The sequence below is a fragment of the Synchiropus splendidus genome, chromosome 6, assembly GCF_027744825.2.
Source record: "Synchiropus splendidus isolate RoL2022-P1 chromosome 6, RoL_Sspl_1.0, whole genome shotgun sequence".
Lineage (NCBI taxonomy): Eukaryota > Metazoa > Chordata > Actinopteri > Syngnathiformes > Callionymidae > Synchiropus > Synchiropus splendidus.
In genome coordinates this window covers 18,999,997-19,020,341 of record NC_071339.1, presented here as the reverse complement: position 1 = coordinate 19,020,341, position 20,345 = coordinate 18,999,997, and the positions used below count along the sequence as shown (strand labels likewise).

The 20,345-nt window shown below is 43.1% G+C and overlaps 2 protein-coding genes across 5 annotated transcripts in view; one reads left to right on the top strand and one right to left on the bottom strand.

Moving 5' to 3' along the window:
• On the bottom strand, nucleotides 1-11,178 carry dctn2 (dynactin 2 (p50)). The gene is made up of 14 exons (XM_053869112.1): nucleotides 10,991-11,178; nucleotides 10,664-10,732; nucleotides 7,534-7,630; nucleotides 7,235-7,296; nucleotides 7,050-7,148; nucleotides 5,891-6,051; nucleotides 5,396-5,549; nucleotides 5,040-5,105; nucleotides 4,882-4,920; nucleotides 4,646-4,723; nucleotides 4,504-4,575; nucleotides 2,851-2,953; nucleotides 2,008-2,099; nucleotides 1-1,366 (listed from the first exon to the last, which is right to left on the bottom strand). The coding sequence occupies exons 1-14, from the start codon at nucleotides 11,024-11,026 to the stop codon at nucleotides 1,280-1,282; spliced, it is 1,215 nt and encodes a 404-aa protein (XP_053725087.1). The 5' UTR covers nucleotides 11,027-11,178; the 3' UTR covers nucleotides 1-1,279.
• A 1,510-nt stretch (nucleotides 11,179-12,688) lies between these two features.
• kif5ab (kinesin family member 5A, b) overlaps nucleotides 12,689-20,345 on the top strand; it is a 104,184-nt gene continuing 96,527 nt past the window's right edge. For 3 of the 4 annotated variants that reach the window (XR_008414781.1, XM_053867126.1, XM_053867124.1), the window contains exon 1: nucleotides 12,689-13,132. Coding sequence is in view for 3 of the 4 variants with exons in the window: in XM_053867126.1 (XP_053723101.1) it covers nucleotides 13,010-13,132 (123 nt within the window). In the remaining variant the exon portion in view is untranslated. The remainder of the gene's footprint in view (nucleotides 13,133-20,345) is intronic. The other variant, XM_053867125.1, reaches the window with a different exon arrangement.

The following is a 20,345-nucleotide window of genomic DNA, read 5'->3' as shown; positions in this document are numbered from 1 at the left end:
TGTTGCATCACAAAATAAATGGATATAAAGGCAGCCGCTTTTTCGGCCGTCATTTCCAACACGAATAAGAAGCCAGAAAAAATCATTTTGATTGACAATAATACCAGAAAATGAGAGTGGGTCACTGCAGACTTTTAAGACCTATATATATGTATCTGGGTGAAAGGTTGAAGCGGCGTGGACTGACCTACTGTAGTGGAGTGAAAATAGAGGCAGTTGAACATGATATATACAGTTCGCAGCTTGTCTCTGCACTGAACTGGATCCTGTGTGGGAAATTCCCAGAAGGTTGACGTCTGAGTGAGATTAAAGGAGAGATCTAGAGAGACGGGTTTAACCAATCAGATAGCACCTTGTGACCCTGATCTTGTGTGGTGCAGAGCAGAGTGAGTCATCAGTCACCTGCTTCTCTGTTCCCTTATCAGCTCACCTGCGCCTCACACACAGACGCGACACCAGTGAGGGGACCAAGGTTCACTACTAGCGACAGATGACGCACTGCTGCCACCCAGTGGTAAAAATCTGCATGACGGCAGTCAAGACTTGCTGGCTGAGACGGATTTCATCTCCAAACTCTTGACGATTTTTGACGTTACGTTTGGCGGCCTTCCTAATTTGCTTGTTCTTCAGAGCTCAGATGAGCCAGCTGCAAGGTGAGTGCAACAGCAGCCCGTGTATTGCTCAAAGGCAAAGTGACTAAAATGTAGGGAGAAGTGCGGTTTAAAGCAGATGACATCACCACTTGAAGGATCTGATCATTTCAGGCTGGAGAACATGATTTTTCAAACAATATTCCGCACCTTAAAACACGAGGAGCATTTGCCTTGTTTTATTGATCCACAGTTCAACAACAAAGTCGACTTGATGATGCAGGTTTGTGCCTCAGTCTTAATAATAATAGTTACAAGCCACTGAGTGTAGAAACCAAACGGTACGGCGGCGTATGTACAAGCTTCCTCCGGTGACTCGCTCATGCGACCACAAGTCATTCCTTCACATGACTGAACAACCCGTTTCTCAGGAGAAAAGTGAGGGAGGAGAAGGTGAGAAAGTAATGAAAACATATACATGGAGTCATTAGTGTGTAATGTAGCTCAGGAGGAGGAGGAGGAGGGGTGGAAAGATGTTTTTTTGTGTGTTCAACCTTTCTGAAATGACCGTTCCACTGTGTGAAGAAAAGGCAGAAGTGGAGGATGAGAGCGAGCGAGAGTGGGCACGGCCAGAGAGGGCGGAGCCTCTGACCGTCCAGTCATTTGTCCATCATCTTGGAGCAGGTTGTTTACTTGGACAGTTTCTTCATCCTCTGGTCTAGTGAAGCAAAGTTCTCCTCAATGGCCACCAGGTTTTCCTTCATGGTCTGCTGGACCTGAGTGGGACAGAGAGGGAGTGTGGAGGTGAAGCCACAGGCAGCAACTTGAGCTGTTCGACTGACAAGACATCAGTTCAGTACAGGGGTCTTCCTCATGGTCCTTCTCACCCTCTCGCTGGCAGCTTCATACGTAAGAGCTTTGTTTATTTATTTATTGTATTTATTTCTTTAGACAAGATTAAAAAACTTGAACCCTGGAGAACACCACGCTGGATTTAACGGGCTCACAGCATGTTAAGGACATGGAATTCAGACCTGAAATGACTCCAGATTGGATCATTTACACTGAGATATTTCTATTTCTTCTCTGGAACCACTCGACTCTAATTGTTGAGCGTGTCGGCGACGCACGCTTTGCATAGATTGTGAGGAAAAGGTGGGATATTTGTGTGAAAAAATATAACAAAAATCAAGTGAAGCAAATATTTTCATGTTAAAAGCATAGAAATATTGAACAAAAATCCTTTCTGAAAACACCCTCACTGGTAACTCTTTGAAAGTCTGGATTCATCAGGAGTTGAGGATGGAGTCATAATAGCTGCCAACAGAACATCTTTATTTAGCGAGGATCAAAGTGACTCTCTCACTCCCTCGCTCCTGAATTCATGTGCGCACCGGAGCCATGAGTGAGTGAGTACCTGTGTGAGCAGAGTGTTGTTGTCCTTCATAGAGTTGTTGATCATCTGCTGAGTGGTGTCCAGATGAGTCAACAGCTGCCCGAACTGCATCGCTGAGGAACAAGCAGGAAACAATGGGTGAGTGGTGAGGAGAGAAAGGGAAGAGTTGTGTGAAGTGATGAAACATCTTTCATCTTCACTCCCTCCCTCGCGCCCCACGCCACCAGAGCACGAGAGCAGATTCCATCTCTGCTGATGAATGGCTGCCTGAGAGATTTCAGCATGTTGTGGCGCCTCCCAAACCAAACACACAGCAGAGGCGTCAGACTGTGACCAATCAATACCAAGACAAATGACCTGATCACGACTCGGCGGTGAGCGAGCGCTTTGCTCTTATGCACAAAATCTTTGAGCAGATGATGTATCTCTTCCTCCCCGGGGCCTTTTTTAGCCGCGCTGCGCCACTTAGATTCGATCTATTAGTGTTTCAAACACGCCATTCTGCTCTTTGACCGAGGAGAACACGACTAATTTGATCATCTGTATCATCCCATTCTTGCCCTGTGTTTATCCTCGCTGCTATTGTGAGCGATAATCTCTCAACATCAAGACGCACGTCGAGCTGTAGCGCTGCTATCAAAACAATAAAGGGTGCAGCTCCAGTCGATGCATTTTGGGCTTCAACTCCCCCTCCCCCTCCATATTACGATCTCCTCCGACTCCCCCGGGTGTCGACTCAAGGTTCTTTGCACGTTTCTATTGTTCTCTAACATGAATGCACCTACTCTTGGTGAAGAGCAGTATGGCGACATCATTCGCAACAGCCAGCTGAACATTCACATCCACCATAGTGAGGCCTGTTACCTTGCTCATGCAGCTCCTTGACAGCGACGAGCCGCTGCACCACCTGAGGGATGGAAGTGGACATGGCGTCCCACTTCTGCACCACGTCGTAGAGCTGCGACACCTGACAGGTGACAGGAAAGTTTTCAGTTTCACAGGGGACTGATGGCATCAGCCGTCAGGAGCTCAGTGTTACACTATCAAACTGATCATACAAACATAATAATACAACTTGCTTGCTTGGCTATTTTTGATCCTTTGGTCTTTTGACTGCTTTTTTTTTTTGTTCCTCAAAATGAACTGAAAGAAATACGACATCACACCCTATTTACCTATATTTCTAGGTAAACATCTGCAGTATCTTTAGCTAAAGAACGGACACACATGTTCATATCGCTATCTTTGTGAGGACCTTTCCTCAGCCTCTCCCTCTCAACCTAACCATCCAAAAACAAATGGCTAACCTTAAGCAGGACTCTTACCAAACCTACACCCAATTATAATGACCCAGTTATTTATTTTTAGTTTTTATTTGACAGTCTTTGTCCTCAAACTGAGGTCCCAACAAGGTGTTTTGTCAAAAATTGGTCCCCACAGCTCAGGATAAACCAGGTACATTCTTATGTACAGGTATGCACCGACACAGTATACTACTATCAAAGCCAGTTTACGTGTCATGTGACACCCCCTTACAACATCCACATTAATGTAAATTCTGTACTACTGACCACACCTGTATATAAGCTGCACCCATAACATTTCAAACATTAAGAACCGGTCTATAAGCCACGCGTGCGGTGGTGTAAGGTCACTAGTTTCCAGACACCGTCTTAAAAATGCACTGGGAACATTACTTCTGAACTTGTTTTGGAAAACAAAAGGATCCAGGAAATAGAATGACAAACAACAACAAACTCGGTGGTCCAACGCTCCCTGCCTCCAAAGCCATTAGCAATGCGAAGGGAGTCCCGGATACACAGAGGCAAAGGCTGCACATTGAGCTCTTTAATGTAAATGAAACACCTGTCATTTCATTGGTCTGATGTGACAAGGCTGAATATATGAAGCTTGATCGCCCATGAGAGCCATATATGAAATGCATCCCTGTTAACACTTATAGACTGTAAACTACAGTATATAATGTTGCCCACTTGGAGAATTTAGCTACCGTAGTTGCCTCCATGACACTGACGAATCAGTCTGTTATTCATGATCACACCAGTCACCTTCACCCAAACACAGCCATGAACGATCTGGACCTGGTTGACCCCACAGTACCTCAAAGTTCTGGTGTTTATTATTAGTAGAGATTGTTAGCTGAGGAGGTCAAGGGCTTTATTGCACCCAGCGACTTGGTGCAGAAAAAAGACTGACACTGAGCAAGTCTTTGTCAGATATGAACCAACAACCCAACTATTTCCTACTACTACAGTTGTGAGCCCATAATATATTTAGAGTTATTGCTAACACATGCAAACACTTCTCGATGGAGCAGTGCTAACTGGTCTCGATCAACAGTGTCGGTATTAACCTCAGCCAAGGAGGTTATGGCTATGGTTATTGGCTCTATCTTTTTGCCTGTTTGCAAAATCACTCAAGTATCGAATGATAGAATACCAGAATAAATGGAGAGCAATAACACTGGGTAACAGTTGTGTTCATTTTACACTTTACCTTGTTTTGTGTATCAGCATCCTCGATTGCCGATTTGTGTTTGGCGATTTCATTCATCTTGCCCAACACGCTCTACACGAGAAGCACACAAACGTGACGAGAACAATTCTGACTGAATCTTCTGTGCCATGTTTGTCAATACCTGCAGCCGGGCCTCCACCTGATCCAGAGTGGCAGAGTCCAGAGCGCTGACTCTCGCTTGCAAGAGGTCTAAAGTATCCTGGAAGAAAGAGAACACAAGTGAGTGATGGATATGTTGGAACACAAACAAGCAGTGTTCCTGCGCCAGACTGGCAGCAGCTGAGTGTGACCCACTTCTCTGGCACCTTACAAAGTGGATATATAAAACACTCGAAAGAAAAGCTGTTGACTTCTCACCATCAAACTGGATCCCTGCACTCCGGCACTCAGAGGTCCCTGCAACAGAGAAGCCAGGAGGGGAGACAGATCAATCCGGCTTCATTCTAATTCAGAATGTCTGCACAAGAAAATCCAATGGCTGACAACAAAGGAGAAAGCTGGAAAGAAGAGTAGACCTGCTTGTCTGATCCTGAGCCAACAGCCGTCTCCAGCTCAGCAAGCCGTTTCTCCAATTCAGCCATCTGGAGAAGCAAAGGACGTCTAATCACATCCTCTCTCAGCATAAACACTTTGTTTCACAAGATTTCCGCTGCTTTGTGGAAACATAGCTGAGACAGCCATTTTATGATTAAAACCATCAACACAGATTAAGAATAATATTGCAAAATCAAGCATTGATCCAGATCACAGTCAGTGGACGAGGAGAGTCCTATACAGGATGTCAATTGGAAAATGACTGCACCTTCTTACTAATGTGCTAATAGTAACATCCATCGGACCAACACATTTGTTTCCTCGATTTGTCCTTTACCTTGGCAGACTCGCTGAATTTCTCCTGCTCCGGTCGGCTGTGCAGCTCGTAGAGCACGACTCCATCTGGGCCCTTGGTTGTTGTTGCCTGCTTGCCGTCTCCTGCTGCGCTGCCACGGCTGCATTTGGCTGCTTCCAGCTGTGTGAGCAGACGCCTACGGTGCAGGCAGAAAGGGCCACAATAACCAAGAGTACAAACCTGATCTCAGATCAGGTGCAGAGGCTGTTTCAAGCTTTTCTCTCGCCTTCAGTGCTACATCTCACTGCAAGGTCAAAGAGAGCTTGGCTTTTTGAGAAGAGAGTTGTGCTCTACAGGAGGCATGGGCGACATGAATGCATTTCCTTGCACACTCATCACTTTCAGACTCCCACTGACTTCAGATGAAACTGTCCTCTCTTCACCTCTCTCATATTCAAATCGGAGCACGCTGACAGTTTATGCCATTCGGGTTCAGCTGCACTTGTTTCATCGTGTTGTCATCTGTTCCCGACTCACCTGGCCAGCGCTCCATCTGGGTCAGCGAGATTGATGTGAGCCTGAGGTCCCAGTAGCGAGTCAAGATGTGCAGAAACCAGCTGCTGTTTAAGCTGAGCTGCCTGCTGGGCCAGTACAACCGGGGTCAGACGCTCCTCGGCATTGCTCTCTTTAGTGGCCGTCTGGACACACAGCAGATCAAAGTTTTTCAGTTGTGTCAGGAAAGGAGGGTAAAAACTCTACCAATATTTCTCACTTGTAATACATTAGTTGCTGGTAGTGATGGGTTGATGAGTAAAGTTTAATGAAACAGTGTCCTAATTTTCAGAGTTCAGTAGGTGGCGCTCTTGGCTTAAAAATGAGAGGTTTCATCCATCCATCAAAGCCAAAGATTACACCGCAGACAGTGCCATCTACTGACCTATGAAAATGAGGACAATGGTTGATGACATTTCATTAAACCATCACTTGCTTCTAGCATACGAAATTCATTGTTAAAAGGGACACAAGGGACTGCACACTACACACCAACAGTGGAGTCTGCACAAGTGCAAGTCTGAAGACAACTCTTTTAATACATCTGAATCCCGCTAACGCAACACATGCACACCATAAGGAGAGCTGAACAAAAAGTAAAACTGAACAAGAGCATACAAGAATAAAGTGGCAGCAGAACTACATATTACCTAGAATTTAACTGGGAGAGTGTGTGAGCGTGTCTCAAACTTCACCGAGAAACATTAAGCGTTAAAAACCAGAAACAGTTTGAAGGCAATTTCGGCAAAAGTGGATCAGGGGTAATAACTGTTTGCTGAACTCTCAAAACCTAATGCAGAGCTAGACTGCAAACCGAGGACGTAATTGTATCATGACCCGCTGTGCCTCTAATAAGATGCTAATGTTTGAACTTGAGAGGAGACGAATTTAAAAGAGCTCCAACAGATCCCCTGCTGGCTCCCACATTGATAATGATTTCCCAAACTGTTGAATTCTTATGAGGAAACCATTCTATAGCTAAATCATTTCTGGGGCGAGAAGACACACTGACTGACGCAACAGCGAAACATCAACACAAATGATCAGTTTGTAGAGGACGAGCTCGTCCTCTTGTCATTTCGTGATGAAGGCCAAGTGTAAGTGTGACCGCGCATTCGCAGATTTGTGTCGCTTGTTCAGTCACCTGGATGGTGTCCACCTCCTGGCAGAGTTCCTGGATTTCATTCACCAGGCGCTGGTACTTCTGTTGAGGGGTTTCTTTCACTCCGCAGCCTTCGCCCAGCTGTACATCAATGACAGAATCAAGAATTTAAAACACTGACATTTAGACATGCAGAAATGTGAAACATACACCACAACCATACTCACAATTTCAAATTCTCCAGACTCGTAGCCAACTCGTCTACTTTTACTGATTCTGTCCGAGAAGTCTGTGACACAAAAAACTTTTATGTCAGTGACCACACCCAGTGTGTTCTACATGAAGAAGTGAAGCCAACGGTGTCAAAAAAAGTAGGCTGAAATTGATATATGGCTTTGGAAAATGCCATGATCATGTCAACTATTACATTATCAGAGTCAAGTACTGAGGACAGTACACACATGAACTAAAACTTCATCAACTCATTTACAGGTCGTAATAGTGTGATGTTTCAGTGTTAACTCACCCAGTCCCTTGGTGCTGATATGTTTGTCTTTGAACTTGTCATAGGCAGCGTTAGGGTTGACCACAATCCTCTCCACACTGTCGCTGCACAACTCCTCCTGTGAACCGGGAAATAAAGTTAGAAAGCGGCTTTGAATCAGTCAAATCACACTCAGAGTCAATAACTCACAGTAGATATACACCCATCAGTCGTAAACATTAGGACCACAAAGTGAGGACTGACTCACTACCTGGATAACGTGGTGCTTGTTAATGAGCGGATTATATGGGACAGCTTGTTTCTATAGCTAGTGGGTTAGTTGCAGGGACTTGAGCTATGTCTCCTGTGGCATGTTCCAGGGTGAACCGCCATGTGAAAATACAATATTGGTCCTGATGGATAGATCTCGCGTAATATTAGTCAGGTGGTCATAATGTTGTGGGATGCTGATTGGTGTACATGGTATATTTAAAATCGGTTATAGAGAAATACTGAGGTCTCTTCTGATAATAAACCCGAAATGATATTGTGAATTACAACAGAATATTAACCTGATTATGAGCATCAGAAGGGGGAGATGTAACAAGGAAATTACAGCATTGATCCAAGTCACAGAACTGACTCAGTCTCTGTAACAATATCACTGAGAACAAAAGTCGTGCATGATCTTGTATATGTGCAAGAAATAATTTCCAAATCTATCCTTGATCAGCGTGAGCCATTCGATCACAATGCCCTGATGACCTGTTATAATGGAATGGGAGTCTGTGCACAAGATTAAATCACAAACAAGTGAAGACAACAGACACACACAGAAACAACGACTCAGATGTAGGTAAGGGACGGGGGCGAGGAGTTAGTCGGGCTCTTACCAGCTCCTTGGGTTCCCAAAGAGTTAGAGAAAGTAACGAAAGAGCACAGGGAGATAAAAGGGGAGAGAGAGACAACACAGATTAATGTGGTTATCACATGCCATGCGCACAGCAGGGACAGTCGGTCAGGATGGGGGAGAGATAAGAAAGAGCACAGTGTTCAGAGAGAATCTTCCGAAGCCCCCTGAGGCAACTGTGTTCAGATATCTTATGATGTCTGGTTCTTTCTAACCCCTGAAACAGAGGGAGGTCAGATTTTCCAAAGACACCAACAAGTTACTTGCTTGTACAGTAAAATGCAGTCGGGGATCACATGCACAGATGGCGTGCATGACTGACCTTACAGCATTTTATGTACTTTTAACAAAACACATGGCAGTACATGAGGAGTAAAAAGATTTTTTGGTACCCAAAATGTTTTTTAAGTCAGATTGTGTCATAATATGTAGAGATAGTTTAACAATTCTGAAGTTGAAGCAGGATCTCCAGCCATGAAACATGACTCAGAGAAAGTTAGACATGCAGCACCATTTCTTGACAGTACAGTAACATTGCCGTGACCACCTTGACGTCTTACAAAAATGTTTGTTAAATATGAAAAACTATGTCAACACATCAGCACATACAGAAATGAAAAGCATAGTAGAAAACCCATTCATGAGAACAGCAGATTAGTCAGAGGAATTTGAAGGTTAATATTTTCCAGGCACAATCTCTCATTCAGACAGCTCACAAATGACTCAGTGAAAGAGCAACCGTGAAGCACTCCAAAAGTTTCAATGAACACAAGCAGTAGGGAAAAATCAATACCTTCCACTTCAAAACAATCAGAAGTACGTTTTTCTATTTCACCCAATCATTTGAGAAAGGAAAACTGGATGTGATTAAAGAAAAAAAACATGCATAAAAAGGCATGATATTCAGCTTTCTCAGAGTGATATTAAACCAATCTTACTTGTACAAACTAGGGTCCAAGTCGTGTCAAAGCAAAATGTGGAAACATGGAAGGGAAAATGCCAATTAGCTTTTCATGTGTTGCCATTTTAATAACTCTCATCCCACTGTGAAGGTATGGACAGGTGCGGACATGAAAGCTGCATGATTTTTATACTCAAGTCTCCCGTCTGAGGACTGATGTCAAGATAGTGTGGGTGTCACTTCAGAAATAGGGGGACAGAGGCCATTCAGTGCACAAATAAGTAACAACTAAAGAAGAAAATACAGCCCTCTCAAGACACTTCCTAGCTATAAATCATTCAATTCACAAGTGAAGTGAACAAACATAGTCTACTACCATACCATAAACCCATTTCTGTAAACTATACAGCAGAGGGCGCAATTAGATTTCCTTTACTGAGATCGTGTGGGCTGTCAGGCCAAAACCAGATGGAATAGAATGAACCCCTCACTGGGAATACTGAAATAAACATTTAAAAAAATAAGGACAGAATAGAAAAACCAAAAGAACAAACACGGTAAGATGCAGTTATACCATGAAAACCCATAATATGAATACATTTAATGTCCAATTTTTGAAAGCACTGCATATACTGTATGTGTACAAATACAAATGTGCTATTTAAGGAGCAAATAGTTTGGTAAAACAATTGCAACAAAAGGAAGAAAAATAATATATTCATATTTATTTTTATATTAATGGAGAACAAAAACAAACAAGTTTTACAGTTAAACTGACTTCATGAGGGCTTGCTCATTGTCCAGGTTTGCCACAGAGTATCTTTCACGATTATTGTTCCAAAGGATATTTCAGCCATCTGGTGCTTGGGGGTTCAACCTGTGCGCCATTGACCTATGTTGTTACTTCTACTTGTCTCCGTGTCAAGTGATTCTATACACTGTTCTCACATCTTTTCCAATCTTCGACACACTTGCTCTGCATCCTCCTCGTCGATCTGGCCTTTCAACTAGCATACAACTATTGTGAATGGGGAGTAAACTCATAATATTTAACTACAAATGAACAAAGTAAAAATAAAATCTCAATGTCAATTTCTGAAATGTAACTTGACATAGTTTTAGAGAACAAGGGATTCAAGAGTCAAGTTAATTACAAGGATCAAACTCAACATATAGACTTTCTCACGGACCAATTGCTTTGCATTGCGTGACTTTATTGGATGAGAAATGTTGAATTTGAGAACGAAAATTGGCTGGTTTCGTTAGGATGCATGGTAACTTCACATTCAAATAAACAGAGCAATCTTCCGATGTGTTTCCTCACACAATGAACAAAACTGGGGCACGAATTGACAACTTACCGACTCGAACTGGGCCTGGTCATCCTCTGGAAGGTCGCCTGTCTCATAGACGTCCGGCTCGTTAAAAGCCTAAGGAAACAGAACCAAACATCAGTGGACAGCAGTTGTAGCATGTTAGCATGGCCAACGCCCTGGCTAACTCAATACGCTCTTACAATAGCGCATGCACGATTGTATCCGCATATCGACAACATTCGAGGGACCCATGTCACTAATTCTTATTTCAGAGAACGGCCCATTCCAAGCATTTAGCGACGAAGATGCAGCAACGTTAACGCCAACCGACTAGCATCCCAGCTAATCTGTTTGCTAACGCAAGCTACTTACAATTCCTGGTAAATTGGCGTATTTAGGGTCAGCCATTGTTGACGGGAAAACAACAGGTCAATAAATACGTGTTCCGGCGATGACTAGTTGATGCCAATAATAGAATGACGAAGCAGCAACAACAAATCTATGAAGGTTCAGAGCCGAGTCCCTCAACCGGCAGACGCTGGCCGTCGCGGATGACAAGATGGGTGTTTGTTTTGTTTGACATAGGCGGGCGGGTGCGGATAGAAAGGAGGAATTCAATGCGATACCTTCAAACGGCACTTCGCGATACACAAAACGAACATACAGAGCGTGGCGCCTCCCTACGTCATGCTTTTTTATAACTGTTTAACTCGGTCTTCCTTCATATGTCATTTACCATGGACAATTTAGTATGATTTTATTCATTACTTAAGTTGTACTCTTTTAAGATCACTACGGATTCTATAAGATCTTAACATGTTATATAGCTCACTGATGCAGATTGACCACACGGTGACGCCAAATGACAAATTATACCAACTTTAAGGCCGTTATTATGACGCGTTCATAGGTGTGTACCTGCAAGACGTGGTCGAAGCGATTCATTCATTAAAATCAGAATGACATCTGCAAGGACAACTCAAAATGATGATTATTTAAATTTAAGCTCTAGGTCTAGGTATATATATATATATATATATATATATATATATATATATATATATATATATATATATATATATATATATATATATATATATATATATATGAGTTATTAAGTATATATGCAAACTTAATAACTCATGGGGCTGAACAAAATGTGTTTTAATTGGAAAATAAGGAATAAAAGTGGAATGCAAAATCAGTCACTTCAGAAAGAAGCATCTTAAAAAGAACCGCACACACATTTCAGCTTCCCCGTCTTTCAACGAATTCCCTTTCACCTGCATCAGTTCCATGTAAAAATGCTTCATAGTGGTGGAAGTAAGTGAAAGAAGATAATAAGTAAATGTGAGATAGTTGTCTTGTTCAAGAACATACAATTCTCCTCACTCAGGTCCTCTTTCATGTGCTATAGACACAAACTCCCTCTCATCCTGTTTAGTCTATAAATAAGGCCCAGAAGATGATTTGGAGTCCCTGTGGGAAAACATAAGGCCAGGCAGTTGTTTAGTCCTGAATTACCCTTCAGCAGTAATGTTTAAATTTGTATGAGAGGTATGGATTTTCTGTCAAAGTTTTCTGTGCCAACTGCATTAAGGATTTAGGATCATTATTAAAAGCAGCACTGGTGAAAAAACATGCAGCGTTCTGGCACGGCCTTCCAGCGTTGCGGCAGAATGAGATGACAAAACAAAGTATAGTTGTATTGTTCCACCTAACTGTGACGGTGGTGGAACCAGATCCCAACCAAGTGAAGGCAACTACAGAAAATCACTGTAATTACAGTGACTATTTGCTGCACCTATGGAATCTTTATCAGTATGAAAAAAGAGCTGAGCCAGAGGCAAAACTTTGAATATACTGGCTTTTCTTTCCTGCACATATAATCATGTTATAGTAAACGATATGTCCCCGCCTCAAAATGCATCACTTAGCCACACTAGATTGAAAAAAAAAAGAAGTATATCACCGTCAAACTCTTGAACCGGATCATCATGTGGTGCTGAAAACAGTGAACTAGTCTCCGCCCCCACACACACACACGGAGTGGGTGAGCGAGAGGGAGAGTGAGGTCTCCAAAACCCTGCAGCCAACCACACACACCAGCCTCGTGCCAATTTGGACCACACTCCCGGTGCCACTCTCCATCTGCTCGTCAGCTGCATTGACGCCGGTCAGAGGTGCGTCTGCGACCAACACTCCCTGAATTGATGCTCTTTTGTCTGGAGTGAGCGCCTCCCCAATTCATCTGGAGCCTCAGTCTCCAAAACTCGTTCAACTATCGCAGTCTATCCAAGCTCCCTACACGGATTCTCCTTCTTTATCTGATGTTCTCTCTCGCTTCTTCTCCTCTTTAATTCACCGGGACCCGCAGTTTTCTCTTGTATCATGGCGAACGCTGAATGCAACATCAAGGTGTTGTGTCGATTTCGACCACTGAACCAGTCGGAGATTATCCGTGGAGATAAGTTCGTCCCGGTTTTCCACGGAGAGGATACAGTCATATTCGGGGTAAGTTTTTTCCCTCCTCAAATATTGAGGTGGTGTTACACCGCTCACACACGCACCTGACTGTTCATTGAACGCCTCAGACAGGCTCAATATTGCGGTCAAACTGACGCCAAAGTCTAAGTGGGATGTCATTGAACTGACTTATTTTACATATAAATCCTTTTTTTTAAGTCAGAAGACAAATGTAAACATTTTTTTTCTCAGTCAAACCAATGCTGTGGGGACCTGGACCCCTCCCCCTGTGTCCCATCACGCCTGTGTGTTTAAGAGCGCCTCTCTCCTCTGAACATTATGGACTGATCTCTCACACGCCCCAAACTGAGCAGGTTCCGTGTAACATCTCTAATTGTAGGAGCCCAGACACTTCATTTTACACGAGCATCTGCTGGTCTGCAGAGAGAATTTGGGGAAGGACGGGCTGCTCTAAATGCAAATGCAGCAATCACTGATGGAATAAAATCTGAGCCCTGGCAATCTCACACTTGGCTATTAGGACGGATGAAGGCAGCATGGCAGTGTATTATTCCCTCTCCTCATAGAGGGAAGTCATCACGTATTGCTTTGTGGAATTTATCACGAGTGCTCCGGGGTTGAGACAAAGCTCATCATCGCTTAATTGGGGACATAGATTGTCGTTATGTGTGTTATACTTTCGCCATTAATGTGCTCTGCCAGCAAGAGAATGCAGCGCATTATACAGTGGCTTATATAACAGGAGGGTCACACTCACATCTGTGCCATCAACTCACAATTTGTGACCTTTCAGTGGCTCTGAATAGTAAATAATGATAAGAATAAAGTTATGGAAATTATCTGAGCTAGTAGAGTGTGTGCAAGTAGAATGTTGCTGATGAAGAGGAGCAGAGAAGAAGAAGAAAGTTCTGATCTGGATTTTGTTTTTTTCTATGTTGGGGTATCTGTAACTATAGAAATTTACACCCTCTGAAGCAATACTTCCTGAATTTTTACGGCAGAATTCTGAGATATGAAGTCCACATTTTTATTTATTTATTTATTTTGTTGCAGCCTGATTTGAAAGCAAAAGTTGCTTTTGGATTGGGTCAAGATGAATGGAGTTTGAGGGTCACAGTGCATGTCAATGTAATATGATGTAGTATACTTTCCTGGCCTGTGGTTGGCGCTAATGTAATAAAGTAGCAGTACATGAAGAAGTCTGCCAACAGATGCGACGGTGCCTGGGTATTTTGAGATACTTGTTGCTCCGTGTGTGCTATCAACACAGTGGGATGCACTGAGCCACATTTGTGCATCTTGGCAGACACCAATACCATTCTGATCCGATAGAGGACATCTGTTTGCTTTATTATTTTACTCATTATTGTTGGTTGTGTATTGGAAAAGGGACCTTGAGGTCCTTATGAGTCCAGAAAAAGAAGTCATAAAAATAAAAAATCCTGTCAAGGATAAAAATCAAGTACTATCCTGAAAACAAATCTGCAACTCTAAAGGTTTCAAATTGACAGTTAATATTTATTAAAAGAAAGACAGACATTATTTCATATAAAAAAATGACTTACATTTGCTCTTGTAGAGCAAAATAAACAGGTATGCATTTACCTAGTTGCATTTATTTGAAGTAAAAGTGACACTGGAGTGACATTTGATAACATATATTTGACTGTCTTACTGACAGTACTGTGTTTGAGAAGTACACCCTCCAACATGAAGTCTGGCTGCTGTCCCTTTTTATGTCTAGCTGGAATGCGTGAGTTCTACGGTCAGTCATTATGATCTCATTTTCAGCTCCGAAAACCACCATGATCTGGTCCGTCTCCTTGATGCGTAATGTGTTGTCCGTGCGATTTCACCTTTAAAAGAGTTCATTTGTCTCTCTCTCTCTCTCATTGATGCCGTAGCGCTGCGCCAAGATCGTGTAGATGTAGCGGTCACCCTGCACTTGCATGGCGTTAGATGCTGTTTTGAAACTTGAAAACTGGTCCCATACTTTTGATCTTTGGGGTCTCAGCCATTCCTCCTCCGACAGTGGATTGTGCTAAGAGAGTGATGCTGTCATGATTGTTCGACTCATGAACCCATTGTGACTAATTTAGTCGTCGATTAAAGTCAGATACGATGTTGCAGCCTTAGATTTAACTCAGACACAAGCTGCACTGATAAATGCTGACTAAATGGAAAGCATATGTCAAGTGTTTCAGGAAAAAAAAAGCACTTGCGTTTTGCAGCAAGAAGGTTGCAGGTTAGATTCCCGACTGATGGCCTTTCTGCAGTGAGTTTGCATGTTCTCCCCGTGTACGCATGGGTTTTCTCTGGGTTCTCCGGTTTCCTCCCACCACACAAAGACATGCTCACTATGTTAACTGGACACTCACAGGTGTGTGAATGGTGTGTGTGCACCCTGGATGGACCAGCAGCCTGTCCAGGGTGTATTCCTGCCTCTCACCCAATGACTGCTAGGATAGGCTCAAAAATGTATGGCACGGTAATACACGCCTGAACTGTTTGTGGGTTAGTATGTGGAGTCACTACAGTAAGCTGGCCTTCATTTTTCCTCCTGGCATTGGCTGTAGCCTGCATATTACTGAAGCCCTTTTTCCCCCAACCTTCTATCATGTTCATCTATACACACAGACACCCACTCAAATCTGAAATGCATCCCAGAAAGAGACATCCTATATTGTCTGTCAGTGAATGATGCTCCATGCATTGTCTAGCATCAACACCTTTCATTCAAATGACATGAAAGAACATACAGTAACCTGAGGTGTGACTGCAAGCGAAGATGATGGCAGAGGATGCTGCAGGCTGACTGTGTTGTCACTCCCCTACACACACACACGAATGAAAGAAGATAAATCTTTTCCACAATGTGGGAAGGCTGTGTGAATAGAAAAAACAAGTCACTCTCCAAGTGAATTTGCATTGGTTAGTCATCTTAAGATAGAGATTTTTGTGTTGCTTTCTGGGATGGATTGTCTGGTAAATGGCTGCAGCTTCAGGCTAAAGTTGGTGCAGGAGAAGAATACTTTATTATCAGTGAATCGGTGCACACTGCAGGAGAGCAGAGGAATCTTATTACTCAGCTATATTTGACCTGTTTTTTTTTTTGTCACTATGAAAGGAGAACACATTCCCCACAAACACATCTGCGCATCAGCAGGGGTCTTCAGAACAGATAATGTTTGAGAGGAGAATCCTGCCGTTCTCCAGCGACACAGCAAGTCACTTCATGTAACAACATCTCCCCCATTTCCTCTCATGGAGATGAATGTAACCACTCAGGTTTCCCTCTGGATTCGCTCTTTGTGATGATAATTAGCCTGTAGCGGTGATGGACAGAAGGTCGGTGTGTCTATGTCTTGTATACATCACTTGTTTCATACCTGTACATTTGAACACCAGAGTTAAAGTCGGGCGGAGAAAGAATAACGGTGCTGACAAGCCTGTCGCCAAATTTGTTGTTTATTTACTTATATTTATAATTTCCACCTGAATACGTGAACCTTTCGTTGAGCTGCACAGTCTTCCTCGCTCCACCTGTGTGTGTTGTGCGAAGGAGTTCTTCACGTCACCTGCTGTCTCTTTGACCACATTGTAGTCAGCAATATTTGATGTGAAAGAACATATTGAATTATACAAGTTGTAATATATTGATATATTTACTTAGTTCCCGTATTTAGTAAAGATTGTTCTGTGGTTATTGTTGAATAGGTTGTTATTAAGGTGCTGTATAATTGTGTGGTGGAGTACGTAAGGTACGTACGCTGTGGCACTAGAGTTACGCTATTTAATAAAGAAACGTGCAAGTAACGTCCACACGAGTCTCCGTCTCTTTCGGATAAGAGCCAGTAAAACGGAACCCGAAGATATTACACAAGTAACATCCGACTTCGACCTGCTCGACTTACGTCCAGCGGTACTTACAACCACGGCCAGTGGATCCTTATTTTTTCTTTATTCAATGTCTGTCACTGCAGCACATAGCAACGCGTACGACAGTTACAGCAGCACAGTATCCCAGCATCTCACTCTCACACAGCCATCTACCACTACAGTCGTACCTGGTCGTAAGTTGGATCTTAGTAGTGCTGTAGTTGAGACCACCAAAACTGAGAGGGAACACTTTGAGGGCCCTGCAACGGAGTCCAGAACAAGACCAAAATGAATACAGAACAAAGTGCTAGTTTGCTCCGATGAAAGCATTTCAATTCTTGATTTATTTTGAAAAAAAAAAGACTCCTGTTTCTTTAGCAATTACAATGACTATTAGCTCTATGGTTCTGTATTCTAAAGTCTAAGTCTTGGACTTGGACTCACCCCTACATTGCTCTTGGTCTCACTCCTCAAAGTTTTGGTCTTGAACTTGTAAATGCTCCGGCCTCAGGTTAGGTGATCTGGACAGCAACTCTCAATCCTAAATTTGAGACTGGACCACCAGGCGCCTACACTTGCCATTTCCAACCACGCAAGACTTGTCTCTGTCTCCTGCTTTGTCTCCTTCTCAGAGCGTAGAACTACGAGCGCACACTGAGCTTGTTTACGGGACGGCTCAGAAAACCGAGTTATTGCGTCACAGAGGTTCATTAGTCAGTAATCCGACTTTCTCTCCACTGAAACCAGGAGAACATGACGCAATTGGACTCTTGGCTTATTCGAGCTGTTGCCTTACTCAGGCTACTCTCTGCGTGTACCTGTACTCACTGATACCCTGCCCCCCATCCTTTATGCATGACCTTCACTGGCTGCCCCTCAGAAGTGGAACAGCTCACCTCAAAACATTAACCACCCCCAACACACCAAACCTTAGAGATGGCACCTCCCGCTCTGCTTCCTCTCCTCCTAATCTGTTTTTATGGTTTGTTGACTGCTGATGTGGCACAGATATATTTGTAATGTGAAACTACTGATATAATAAAATGTATTGTTATTTGACTGAGTAAATAATTCACAGTGACCAAACAAATTGCCCATTAAAAAAGAATCATAAATCAAAGTCCCAGTACCATTGAACGTTCAGTATGAATTCAGAAGAACAAAATGAATCTATGGGGAAAAGAGGCTGAACCGTCACACAACAGCTTCACCAATTAGAAACTGACAACAAAACTTCAGACTTCAAATTGTGTCTCAAAGCTGAAACTTGCTGCTACCTTAAAAAAAAATGTAACTTGAAACTTTTCAGCCTCACGTTATTTTCACATCCTCAACATCTGCAAATTCAACAGACCACAAGTGCATCACCGACTCTCTGGGTTTATCTCACACATGCAGGAGCGGTGGGCCACTTAGCCAAACAAGGAAGTGATGAGTCCGTTGGAAAAAAAATAAAAATCCTAGATCCAGATGGTGATCCAAATCTAATCACATGTTCCTTATCCCACTTCAAACTTCATGTCCTGAAACGTCCATTAAAATCTGCCCAAACTATTTACCCTAGGTTGCTGACAAACAGACAAACTGACATCACAGAAAACATACTCTTCACCTTGGTGGATGAAAAACTCTGAGGAGCTACAGCCCAGGGTAACTGTGAAAAGATCATGTCACGGTCCCTGCGACCGAGACAGTTAGAAAGTGGCCCTATGAAAGCATCATCTTTCTTTAGTCATATGAATATATTACATATTTTTAATCTAACCTTTATAGGTTATTCTGGCGGGAAAATGTGTTTTTTTTTTTAAATTTTAGCTTTTTCCTGTGACAACAGTAAAAATGTGAGGGACATTCTGGGCCCCTGCAGTCCTTCGCAGGGCACACCCAGACACACTGAGACCGTTGGGTCGCAGTCGCCAACCATCAGCTATGGCAGCGAAAGAACATGAACCAGCTTTTCTGCAGGTAGAAAGCGATTGTTGACAATGCTTTTAAAACTCTTCACACAACACACTGAGAGGCAGCTAACATGTCTGACTCGATTTTCATCGAAGCACATCCGCCTCCGACCTGACTCGGCCTGCCGGAGACGACTCCTCGTCCTTGTTAAGTGATTGAGAAGAGACTTGAGTGGCAGTCTGGCTGCAGCGGGGTGGCAGGCCGAAGGACGTGACGTGAAGAGATTAGAGAAAGTGGCTTGTTGGTCGGAGCCAACTTGATAAAAGGGACTCATATTTGGGAGGTCAGTACGCTGACAAACACAATCTGACCGCACCGTCATTACTTCTTCACCTGTTGTCGTACTTTTTTCCTGGATTCCAACCTTCAATTTTTTTGTGATGCTGCATCAGTGGCTTAGCTTTATTTTCGTGAGTCATGGTGCAGCAGCTCGACAGCAGAAGTGACATCTGTGATAGATCATCAGTGACACTACCTCCGGGGTGAAACAAATAATTGATTGATGACAATAACAGCGGAGCAAGTGTTTGCTCATTAGCGCGTATGTTTTCTCAAATTCGAACACTGCTTGCTCATTTTTAAGTGACAGCGTCGATGCATCATTTACTTTCGACAAACACGACAGTCCATATTAAATTTGCTTTTGCGCTCACCTGGGCAGACGCGCAACCTGTGGCCTCCACCGACTACTGTGCAGCCTCGGGACGTGTTTGGCTCCACGCTGGAGCAGCTGTCTGTAGTATTTCACTGTCTGGAGTAATGCTGCGTCACCAGGGTCAGATTGTCCCTCCAAATCATCTGGTAGGCGATGAAGAGTGCCACAGAGAATTGTGCGTCAGATTTGCTATGAATAAATAAAGGACTCGTTCGCCCCAGAGGCGGACTGAGACAGAGTTTTCCTGCTATTATCTGAGATCAGAGGTATTGCTTCCTATGTGTCGTGCTGAGGCTGGATTTATGGTGCGCTGTGCATCGTACTGGAAGCATAATGTGACGACAAAGCCATGAAGATAGAATTGCCATGTCACTTGATGCTTGTTTACTGTCAGTCACTAAGACTTAAACGGTTTTCGAGTGGATAATGCAGTGATTTCCTGTTCTCCAAATAGGAATATTTTGATGTTTAATTGGCTCTTTATTCCTTATGACTGTGAAATTGTTTTTTTTTTCTGAAGCAGTCAACGCATATAGATGGTTTTAGGCGCTGTTGACTGTGTGTGTGTCAGTGTTGCTGATTTTCGTGTTTAGTTTTTCCTCAACAGCATCATTGTTGACAATAAATACTTGACTGTGATGATGATCTGAGCCAAACTGGATGCTTCAACTGGCAAGTTCCTACTTAGACTGAAATGAGTGATCCATGAAGATCACAAACACAATTCCAGAGCTGACTTACACAGTC

Excerpts from the sequence above, each read along its gene's own strand:
- dctn2 (XM_053869112.1), bottom strand. The coding sequence starts at position 11,026 with ATGGCTGACCCTAAATACGCCAATTTACCAGGAATT. Across the intron at positions 6,052-7,049 it reads AGGAGGTGGACACCATCCAG|ACGGCCACTAAAGAGAGCAA; the intron begins GTGACTGAACAA and ends CTGTGTGTCCAG. Across the intron at positions 5,106-5,395 it reads AATTCAGCGAGTCTGCCAAG|ATGGCTGAATTGGAGAAACG; the intron begins GTAAAGGACAAA and ends TTGCTTCTCCAG.